Source organism: Echinococcus granulosus, assembly GCF_000524195.1.
Source record: "Echinococcus granulosus chromosome Unknown EG_S00003, whole genome shotgun sequence".
NCBI lineage: Eukaryota > Metazoa > Platyhelminthes > Cestoda > Cyclophyllidea > Taeniidae > Echinococcus > Echinococcus granulosus.
In genome coordinates, this window is record NW_020170383.1 from 68,237 (window position 1) to 80,249 (window position 12,013).

Consider the following 12,013-nt stretch of genomic DNA (forward strand, 5'->3'; position numbering starts at 1 on the left):
GCAACTGTAGTAATGGGCATATTTCCATTGTGTCTTTTATTTTTTGCCTATCCATCAAGGGCAAATAGAGTTGTCAGAGGTAGGTGTGTACTTTTTTTCCCAGTATGAAAAAGGTAGCAATCTAGCTGCAAAATAAACCTCGTTCTTTGCCAAGCACAAATAATTCCACGATTGACCTGAGGCAATACTCTAACACAAGAGGGAGGAGGGAATTAAATAAAAATTGTTTAGGTAGTGGAGGAAAAAAATTGTGGATTGATTTTCCTCAAAATGCACGCTTCCAGAGGAAGCAGGCGGTGCAATACTTTTTTGCCATTGCTGACCAATCACGTTAGCGTGTTCACCTCCTTCTCCTTCCACAAATCCCCTTTTTTTTAGTCAAGCTGAAATGAACTTTGTGATTTGTTCTATTAAAAGAGTTTTACTTCTTTGTAATGAAAACTTTCGTGAGAGAACAATAGATGAGACAATGGGGGAGTAGACAAATTCATACTTAATTCTAGTAGGAAAATAAGGGATAAGAATGGCAACACTATTTTTACGGTGGCAATACAGTCTCTGCTAGTTTTGGATGATTAACATACGCAGCCCTGACCACATTTCTTAGCGGTCGCTCGACATTCCCCATTTTCACCCTTCCAGTCGTGTGAAGTTGTGGCGTGTCAATGTGCCCTGTACCTTGAATGGATGTGTCATACATTTAAGGCATCATTTTTACAGCATCAAGTATTTAGATTGAGACTTCGGAGTAGGAAATTAACTAGTTGAACTCCATATCGTCGTCATACAGACAGAAAGCGTTGCTAGCATTTATTGCCACGTAAATCAAGAATTATGGGACTTCAAACACGCCCTTCGTTGCGCTCTACAGAGTTAATTTCATTTGTTGTTAAATTACTTTCTGAGTCGTTTTCGTCGTTAAAAATAAACTTTATTAAGTGCCGCTGAGTTAACTCGCTTGATTGCTTCCAGATAACGCGTTCCCATAACTGAAATAAAAGCTTTAAAATGCTGTTAGTAAAAACAGTCTCGGATAGTGCAAAACTTATACCGGTGGAATGACTTGGTTACCTGTTAGGCAGTTTATCCAACAAATCTAAGGTCGTGTCTGCCACCTCAACCGTGAGACAGGAGATTAATCCAAAATCAGTTTTCAATTGTAGATGCAATTCTAGTTATAAGGCGGCTACCCCTCGTGGAAGGCTCGCCATCACAAAGGTTATGTCGATTGCTTTTTTTACTATCCCTGCTAACATAAATATCACATGAAACGGAGCCATTGCGCTAATAGAGCAGGCAATGCAAAACTCATGCCTCCACCGCGGTCGATGTTAGGCCACTTTGTCTACCATGGGAAACAATATTTTCTCCATCATGCAAATGCGATCATTGGCTACTTATATTTCGCTATAGACTAAAGTTATAGCACTTTCGCTTTCAACTACTCACAGAGCATTTATTTTAAAAGGCGCTGCTAATATGACTACCTAAAATAATTCATTTCTGTGATTTTTGACTAAGTTTTGCTAGTTTACCCCATAGCACTTATTGGCAGCCCCATCTTATTTTGGCAAGTTCTTACGCTTACTCTGCCTCGAGACTATTTAGTTAAATTATTTTTATTAAACTTGTCCACTGACTTACACGTTTCACTGTAATAGCACTTTTTAAATATGGAGAATTCTAATTGGCTCTTGGACTTGTTTCTGATTGGTTGACTGTGAGCTTATTTCCACTGCCAGTTTCGGCTATAGTAGTGCCACAGAGAGCAGCATTTCTATTAAATTATACTTCAGTTCTCTCAATTTGACTCTCTCAAATTGTTGCTATGCCATCGTGCTGATGAAATAAAGGTCTGAAGGTGCGTTATTTTGAAAGACCGTTTAAAGTACATTGCTATCTTGTAAATTGGCAACCAATCACATCGTTTCACTTCAGCACTTAGTGGAATGAATAGATATTATCAGATTTACTTTTTCTGTAAACACGAAACTTTTGCAAGATATGTTTAGCTGAATCTTGAGCAACTGAATGAGCAATTTCTTTTCATAATTCCAGAAAAAAGGTTGCATTTAATAAAGTCAAATTTAGCTCTCCTGACCTCAATTTAAACATGAGAGGTCATACACTTTATACCTTAGCGATTATTACCGCCGAGAGTGTGTGGGTATCTGATTGAATGTTGTTGATGCTGCGGAACTCAGAGACCTACATAAATTGGGACAGTTGAATGCATTGTTAAACTTCAGGTGTCTCAAATGAGGCGCTTCACTACATCACGTGATAATCTGCAAGCTATTTTGCAGCGAGGTGAGTGCCTACAACGCCCTAATGTATGCATCTAAAAAAAAAAACATTTTTTCGGTTGGAAATGGAGGTTGCGAATTTCATTCCCCCATTTTCACATGCTGCGATGATTGTGTGCATTAACCCGCCGATAAATGAGTGGAAAGAAGGGTTCAAGTAATGTTTTCTATTTGTACACAGTGCTGAAAACGTTTACACTGCATGACTTAAAACTCTTAGCTTGACTGTAGCACACATTATTCATTTTTTCGTTGCGAATTTTTGAGAAAAGGTATTAAAATTCAACTCTTACTTCAGTAACCCATACTTGAATTAGCATTAACTCTGCATTAGCATTGGTGTCGAAAACAGTACGCGTAAGTTGGGAATATTCTACTTTCTTAGGGGTTTTGCGTTGTTTTTTTGCAATAGGAAATGCCAGAACAGCCCAATGACTATCGGGTAGCTGTTTTTGGAGCAAGCGGAGTAGGCAAAAGCTCCCTTGTGCTTCGTTTTGTAAAGGGAACTTTTAGAGAGGCTTACATACCCACAATTGAGGATACATTTCGACAGGTACGCTCCTAATATGATTTGCCTTGTTTGCTTATGCTGCTCTCACGCAAGCCTCCTCATGCCAGCTACTCTAGCGTCCACATTACACACATGTATTCTGAGATAGTTGCTAGAGATTTCCAAGAGGGCTCGGAGACTGCTAGAAATGATTGAATATTGTGCATTCAGTGGTATGATGTGGATCTCTAGAATCCTACCTTACGAGAAAATGGGGATAGCTCAAATTGTGGGATTTCGCTTGCAGGCCTTTAGTTTATCAGGTGGAGCTCTTGTTACCTTAACACAGTTTCAAAAGATAATTTTCAGGTTTCTATCATATAATTGTTCAAATACTTCTGCCTTCATTAATTGGTGGACTACAATATGATGCATGAATTTATGTCCCAGTACTTACAACAGCACTGCAATATTTTAGTTGGTTCTATTTTAAACTTAGTTTAGTTTTCACAAACAATCTTGTTGGGTAGAATTTGTTATCTGTCTTCCATCAAAATTGTCGTGTAAAGATGAAATTCTCTTAGGCAAACAGACAGCGATTAAACTAGACCAGCTAATTGAAATTGTATGGCGTTCTGAGATTGAATTTACTTGCCTCTAATAAAGCATGTTCCGTAATTATTTTATCATGACTGAATAATACACTGGTTTTTAACCAGTATTGCCAAAAAACTGCTCATTTCTGTGATTTCTTGAATTTCTTCTAAACTTACAATGCTTTTTTATCGCTAACTGATCGGCTAAAATAGTAATAACGTGATGATTTTAATGTGCAGTCGTTTTAACCTTTGAATAATTACAGGCCTAGACAAGACTGCCCCGAGACTGTCCAAGAATGCCAATTTTCTTTTCTAGCTTGCGCAGGATACCCTTCAGCTGTTCGAGTCTCGTTCTCATTCATGATTAAACAGACATTTTTTTCTCCCTAAGCATTTTCCATGCAGGTTTTAAAAGCACGTAATCTGCAACTGCACGGTTGTCTTAAGTCAACAGAGAAAAATCCTTTTTTAGGTCCTGCTGGTATCAATTTTTGATGCTGAAAAGCATGACTCCTGGCTTCCGTACAGAGGGAGTGTTTGCCTTTCTACCAGCGCGGCGCCTTTAACTACCGCTCAGACGGAATCCATAATTACTCACACGCGTAAAATATTTAGGGTTTACATCAATTTTTTTCGCAGTAAATTGAACAGCTGTAGGCTTTCAATTCAGCCGTTGCATTAATAATTCATCGTGCACGTTAAAATACCCAATGTAAAGCCACCGTAAGGTTATAGTTAAACACTTACTTCAAATTAACAAAATAACTATGGAGAAAGTCATTATTTTTTGTTCGTTGGAGGTTGTCTCTTACTGTTTTGTCTCCGAGTAATTTTAATGAGGCGCAATACTAAATGTTTTGGCGTACTTTTTTAGCGAACTATGGGCATGATCTTAGTGAAAAAAAAAAGATAGTATAAATGAAAAATTAGGAATTTAACCAACCGAGTTTTGATTAATGGGTTATGAAAGGTAGTAGGTTTTGTCCTTTTCTAAGGGGATATTTTCGTACAATCTAACTTTGACTCTGACTTTTTAATGCTAATTCACTTTTCTACTAACTGGTTTTGACTTTTTTTCTACCTTTCACACTGAATCGCTTAAAACATCACAATTTTTGAACCATCCTGTCTTAAGGATGAAAATAAGTTTCAAGGGAAAAACCGTGATTACTTTATGGGATTTAATCTTGCAAAGAATGCAGACAAAATTCCGCACATATGCGCATATTATGCATACACAAAGTGTGGAGCATTGTAGTTGTTGCGTCCCGGGACTCCCTGAAGACGAAAGAAGACACAATACTCGGGCAGAATATATATATTCAGCACGGAGAAGGTGTCTGGGCTATTGGCATGACCCAAAAAGGCCTGCCCACCCAGCGAGGTACAAGGGGGCTAATTCGAAGTACAAAAGTGGCTTCTCACCAGAACCGAGGGATAAACCACTATCGTATTACAGTATTCGGTTCTCCGAGCCTGATGCCAGTTTTAGGTAACAGCTTACCCCTCCCCCCTCTTTTTTAGCAGTTATTTATGTAATGCTTGGATAGTTTGTTCTCTTTTGCGTTTTGGATGGGTGGGCACTTGAGGCTCCACCATTATACTTCCGCTGGGCGACATGGCCTCTCAGCCCTATTTTACGTCAGCAATACATTTTCTGCCGGACTACCGTAACTTCGTACAACTTTGGGAAAGGCTCGAGTTGATGCATATACTGGTTTGCTACTCTCTGACAGTGGTGTCAACTTGGCATCAACTGTAGCCTTTTAAGAGGATAAATATATATGAGATGGGTTGCGTAGAATTAATTATACTGAGTCCAAAAGCGCTTGCTTATTACCATGGGCTAATAGGCAGGCAAAATTTTTAATCAAAGCGGAAAATTCACTCTACATTTCTTTTCTCCCAAGGGTATTTTCGTTTCCTCTATATTGCCTTTAAAACTGATGTCATGTATTCTTTGATGCAAGGCCTTTCTGGTGCCAAATTATGCGTATACTTATTTAATATTATACGTATCGGTAATTCTTGACGCTAATTTCCTAACTTAGTTACTCAAGTAAACAAAACGTTTTGTTGCCTAATAAACTGCGAATAGATTGGTCAAAGTACCTCCTAATAAACTGTTCTGCTTGGTAAAACTAGACATAATTAATTTCAATCTCATTACTGCCTTAATTAGTCGTAATTTGCAATAATGTGAATAAGTTAGTTACTGCATTGCATGGCTTTTATAATTTCAGGGGAAAATGGAGCTTGTGGTTTCATTTTGGTTATTTCTTGACCTGAATGAGTATTTTTTGGGACCAGCAATCACGTTTAGCCTTACGTCAACGTCAAATGCCCTAGCTTTATATAAAACAAGTAAAATTTTGCTTTAATGGATAGAATTAAATTAAACATTATCTGTGGCTGGCTAATAGCGCCACTGATTAGATACTTGACGTAGCGATTACGATAAAGTTAACCGCGTCGTTACAGCAATTAAGAACGTATAATAATTACTTGTTTTTGGTAAATAACACAATTTTCCCTCTGTCTCACTTCAGGTTATAAGTTGTAACAAACAAGTCTGCACCCTGCAGATAACCGACACAACAGGAAGTCACCAATTTCCCGCTATGCAACGTCTAAGCATCTCCCGAGGTCATGCCTTCATGTTAATCTACTCAGTTACTAGTCGCGTCTCCCTCGACGAGTTAACGCCAATCTACGAAGAGTTAGTCCGAATTAAGGGCCCTAGAGCAATGCGATCCATTCCTATAATGCTGGTTGGCAATAAATCTGACGAAGGTGATACTGGTCGTGAAGTGTCCACAATCCAAGGGGAGGCCGTGGCACAAAAATGGAATTGCGGATTCATGGAGACATCGGCAAAGAACAACGTTAATGTGAAGGAGGTCTTTCAGGAGTTGTTACGCATGGAGACAAGGCAAAATATGACTCTAGTTGGCGACACCTCAGATTCCAAGGGCATCCTTTCCTGTTTTCGTTTCCTGAGGCATGGGAGCACTCATCGAGGTGGCAGTCGGGGCGAGAAGAGTGCTGCCAAGCCCCTCCCCACAGATACAACAAGTTGAGGTGCACAGCTTTGTGTGACGAAATATTTACACCATCTCTGTTAATTATGACCGAGAGCATGCATTTAATCCTGTACTGCAGATACTTTTGTAAATTGTAGGATTGACAATTGTAAGGGTATGTGCCCCGGGGTCAAGTAAACTATTTTACACTTGACTTCTCCAGGATGTTGTCACCTTTGGTGACTCAAAGTGACTGATGTGGGAATGCCTAAACAAAATTACCTATGAAAAAGAATGGCCGTATTCCATATTTAAAGACCTTGGCAACTCTATTTTGTCCCGATTCTTGTCCGTAGCTCGGAAGGATAAATAGCCCATGCAATTCATCTAAGCGCCTCTAATAACCTCGTAATTATACACAAGGGGAGCTTACTTAATCGGTACTTAAAAGTTTATGTCAGGGTTAGAAATAAATGTGGAATATTTGGTAGTAAAAAAATGAAGTCCTTCATCGATTGCAATCTCATTTAACTAGCGTTAGTTCAACCAGGAGATGATCTGGAATTTTAATGCCTACATAAGGCAGGTTTAGCCTCTGGAGAATTCGTACTCACATCACCTAACTATTGTCCACCCTTAAAGGAAGATAAAAATAGGCTCCAATCATATCACATAGCTTTTAATTACCATATTTGAAGAATACTTTCACTTGACTTCTCTAGAGCCGCAGACATGCTTGCATATTTGGGTTTTCCGCACTTGTTGCTCACCTCCACCGCCTTCTCACAAATTGGAAATTTTTGGCCAAAAAAAGCGGTTTAGAATGCAGTGATGCGGATCAAAAGTCCTCGCTTTCCCAGGCCGACCGACAAACGAAAGTGCGGAGGAGGCATTCACGGAACCGGTGGTGCGTTGACTCGGCATTGATTGCCCTCCCGGGCCTTCAAGGGAGGCTGTATTGCCGTCTACTTGATGCCGCTTATATTTTTTTATAAATCACACACAAACATTAAAATTTATTTAGGAGAAGTTATAAATACGTCTAGGCTTTGACATTGTTTCCAGTCAAAGGAAGTCGAAAGTTTTATTAGTAAGACTGCCAGGGTGGTAGTGGAAGGCCTTAAATCGGGAAATTATTCCCCATTTTTTTGGGTGGTAAGTCACGGTGACCAGAAAACGGCTGTGATCTTGTTTGTAACATAATATTCTTTGCTTTTAAATGCTGATTGTAAATACAAAATTAACCAGTCACATAGTGTTTAAGGGGATGGGGAATCACTCCACAAGCACGGTTAGAATCGCACTAGAGATGCCTTTCAGTAATCGGTACGAACGGAAGTGTAGCCTGAAACAAAACTTGTTACATAATTGTAAGTTTTATGTACTAAAAAAGCTACTTCATTTCCTGTAGTATCATGCTCGTGGTTTTCTACTGCGGGGTTTTCTCCTCCAAAGATATCCAGAAAGCGAATGGGGAAAATTAATCAGGCTGCCGCCGTCTCAGTTTTATCTCGCCTTCCAAACTAAATGGAAAATGGGGAAATTTTTTAGTATTTTCAGGAGAGAATATTAAAAATGGTTTTGAATAATTAAGGAGCACGCGGTTTAGTTGAAGAAATTGTTAGATCTACAGGAAACGCTACGTGGTTACCAAACGGATTTTAAATGCAAATACTAAAGTTGACAACTTGACGGCTTCACCTGTTGGCGCAGCACTCAAGCCCCAAGTAAGAAGTGCAAATTACAAAGCATGAAGTTGCATGCATTATGCTTACACATAACCAACGTCAACCCTTTATTAAAGACAAGGATTTTGTATCGGGCTCGGTGCTTCTTTCCTTTACCTCTGCCTTCATTCTTTTTTAATGAGCTGATGAGGTGGACAAGGACACGTTTCATGGAGTAGCGACAGATGGAGTGGTACCGATATCTCGGTTGGGCGTGTTTAGGTCACTTCACCTCCTCAGGGGGCCGATGGCATCCGATTTGTCACAAGGTTGACGATCACTGACCGCCTCCCGCCTGTAAGATATATTTAAACAAATGCGTGCTACAATTTGAACGCTTAGTCAAGCTGTCCCGATTCAGTTTTAAAAGAACTTTCGTAGGGGCACAACCATCAGATTTGGCAGTAATGTATTGTGCCTACTTGAAGCGGCAAAGAGATATTGTGTTTGGACATCAGTGAGGATACTTTGGGAGTTGTTACCTTGGCGATACTTTTTAACCCATGCTCTAATTGGGAAGAAATACATCTTAAAGATAATATGCCCCTTAGAACTGTGTGTATTACTTTGGTTTTTGTTTAATTCCCCGTTTTGGTTGTGCGGGCACCTCCGCTAGACAGCATGGCCCCCGGGCCGCGACAGTAGGCCTCCAACCCTCCTGTACGTCGGTAATACTTTTACTGCTTTCAAATTGTGTCTTCTACCGACCTAAAGAAAGATTCGGCTGATGAAGTTGACTAGAGGTAAATAATTGGTGTTTGAATGGTGATTCCCATAGCGGAAAGTCTTTAAACCAGTAAATTCCCTTCCATTTTTATATCTCTTTAAGTAAGGTGTTGCAAACCCGATGAGCCCTCTCATAATGCCTGGCATTACAATTCCCTTTTCCTGGAATGTAAGCTCTTAATTGCGGCTATTTACAAACATGCAACAATTCCCACTTTTTGCCATGGGCAATGCATTTGTGCACTGACTTCCCAAAAATCACTTTTATTATCTGTAACTCTCAGAGTGAGGAATATTTCTGCCTCACCTTTGCGTGTGTGTGTGTGTGTGTGTGTGTGTGTGTGTGTGTGTGTGTGTGTGCGATTTCTCAAAGGAATTTGATGTGTTCAAAGGAAAATTGCAGTTATTAGGTATTCCAACATACGCACGTACATACAGATTCAGTTTTCATATCAAAGTAAGAACAGTTTTCTCCAGATATAAAAATTTAGTTTAATTTTTTCCAGAATGATATAATGATTTTCGTGTTTTGCATTGTCCAACTCTTGTCGTACTGGTGCAAGTGATAAGAGCTGTGGAAATATTTGATCAGTCGTGTAATGATGCAAGAGCAGATTGTGTCCGTTCTGACCTAACTTTCAACATTCTACCTCGTGCACTGTGTAAACCGCCTAATAATTCGCCTTTTTCAAACCCAGAGAAGGAGTTAAATTGAATTAAGCTAAGAAGATTTTCCACCCCAAAATCTCATGGATTCTGACTAAACGCTTATATCCAAATTTCGTTGATCATGGAGTGCCCCTACGTCTGGCACAACAGTTTTTAAGACCATGCAAATCTTTGGTCAAAACTCTGTCTTTCTCAGATATAAACAGGCATTTAAGGACAAGGGATAAGTTGGCGGTGATAGTACTAGGCAGATGAAAGTGTTTGATTGCCCCCAAAGGTAACATCAGAACAAGCGATTTCGCAGAAATTAAGTAATTAGGTGAATCGCACATCCATCGCATCAGAATTGAACACCTCTATTTTAACATTTTCACGACTTGTGAATTTTTTAATGGAGCAATTTATGGCAAAATTACTCACTCCGCTTGGGTCAATTCTAATATAATACGATAGTGGTTTATCCCTCTGTATTAGTGAGGCGCTACTTTTTGTACTTTGAATTAGCCCTCTTGTACCGCCCTGAGTGGGCTGGCTTTTCGGGCTATGCCAATAGCCCAGACACCTTCTCTGCGCTGAATACATATTCTGCTCGAGTACTTTGTCTTCTTTCGTCTCCAGGGAGTCTTGGGACGCCACAATAATATGAGCAAACTTAACCAAAGAAATGATTCGTAAGGAACCATGTAAAAGCGAGGAAAGCCAGAAATTGGTGGTAGTGGTATTTTGAGAAAATACGCACAAATACATGGGAAGAAAAAACCGTTTCAAACCAAAATTTGCATAAAGATGCCAGAACGTGTGATGCATATGGAATCACTATTATTATTTTTAAAAAAATTTAGTCCGCGTCTTATATTAAAATCATATTTTTGTTACATTTTCTCATATGGGACAAGAATTATGCACTCATTATGATAATTTTGATAAATAATTACCTAATGGTGTGAGTACAGAGTTTAAGGGTGTTTTGCTCTAGAATTTTTCATTTGGCTCTTTAAGAAATAGTATTGCTAAGTAAAGCGATTCGTGAACCCCTTTTTTGGACATAAAGCAACCTAAAATAACTAGATACTTTTTGTTATCGTTCAAGGTCACTGGGGGTGCGTTCTTCTCTCTTCATGCCTTGCTCCATGTTATCGTGTGAATGCTTTTGCGATGTTTATTAATATCGGTGGAGAAGCATCAGGAAGCACTGAAGATGACAACAATGTTGGAGATCGGAACCGGTTATCAACAGAAGAGGTTATGTCTCTTTGTGATTACGACCCTGCCGATGTTGAGTTCGTCATTTCATCGAGTGATTCCGAAACAAATTGGAGTTTTGAACGGCTGCCACTGCCGAACAAATTAAGTGAAGACTCCGAGCAACGCCATTCCTCACATCAATCTGCTTTCCTGCCCCCAGGTAATCGGACAGTTCTTAATAGAAGCATTTGGAATGCTCATCCTTCACATACAGTTCGAAAATACCAAAGTCAATCTGATGATGAAATAACTAAAACAGATGCTCATTTGAATCAGGCGCTCCCTCCGGATCAACACTTTTTGGATGAAACCGATGTACACTGCCTTCGTTGCCGTAGATTCCGCTTGATTCGAAGTCCCATCAAACTCTTGTCAAGCCCTCTGAAAATATCCGAAGTATTTGTTAAATCAAAATCATGTTTTAAGAATCGCTTCGTTACATTCCTTTTCATCCTTGTTTCTTACATCTGTTTTATGTGCATTGGTGCCGCGTGCTTTCAGCTAATCGAAAAGCCTGTCGAGTTTCATTCAGAGAATCTCGATGAAGTTATTCATATTTTGGAAAGCTGCAACCATCTTTCATGTAAGTATGGTGCTCATGTGTTTTTGTTTTCAGTTTTAGAATCGCTAAGATTGTTCTGTCTAATTTCTGCTGTAAAGTTTGCCTGGGTATAATACTGTGCATGCCAAGCTAATTGTAAAAAAATGGGCCTAAATTGGTGTTTATCTCAATATCCTTATATTTATGTCGGTTTTACTAAACCATCACTGTTGTTATAGTTTATGACTCGGGAATTACGTATGCTTTAAGCAGTTCGCATCCTCTAGAACCACTACAAATTTATAATAGTTGATAGTAATTTGTAATTGATGCCTGTGCTTTCGGTATTTTGAATATGAATGTTCGTACAAATGTCCTTAATTTGAACTTTAAAATATGGGTTTTGATCACGATTCCTATCATTTCAAAATAGTGTATTCGAAGATGAAGCACTGATGGCGTTTGTGATTTTGCACATATTGACCAAAGTAAAACCCGCGTGCCCTCATCTAGTACATGATATTATCTAGTGGTCAATCAATTGCATATGAAAGGCTTTCTAGACCTGATAAATCTTTCTCTTATTTAAAGCTCAACATCTTCAATCATTGTTGACCAGATTATCAATTATGCCTCCCACCAGACTGAGAAATCATCTGACTCGTGCAAATGGTCAGCGAACATCAG

General features: G+C 39.2%; 2 protein-coding genes across 2 annotated transcripts in view; both read left to right on the forward strand. All coding sequences in view use genetic code 11, as the record gives it.

Annotated features, from left to right (window-relative positions):
• Positions 1 to 2,258: 2,258 nt before the first annotated feature.
• Positions 2,259 to 6,475, forward strand: EGR_00687 (GTP-binding protein Di-Ras2; the record flags this gene model as incomplete). Its single annotated transcript, XM_024489936.1, has 4 exons — positions 2,259 to 2,310; positions 2,641 to 2,663; positions 2,719 to 2,859; positions 5,945 to 6,475. The coding sequence occupies 4 exons, from the start codon at positions 2,259 to 2,261 to the stop codon at positions 6,473 to 6,475; spliced, it is 747 nt and encodes a 248-aa protein (XP_024355339.1).
• A 4,220-nt stretch (positions 6,476 to 10,695) lies between these two features.
• EGR_00688 (hypothetical protein) overlaps positions 10,696 to 12,013 on the forward strand; it is a gene marked incomplete at both ends in the record, with an annotated part of 4,463 nt that continues 3,145 nt past the window's right edge. Inside the window, one exon of the mRNA XM_024489937.1 lies at positions 10,696 to 11,444. Coding sequence (XP_024355340.1) covers positions 10,696 to 11,444 — 749 coding nt within the window. The remainder of the gene's footprint in view (positions 11,445 to 12,013) is intronic.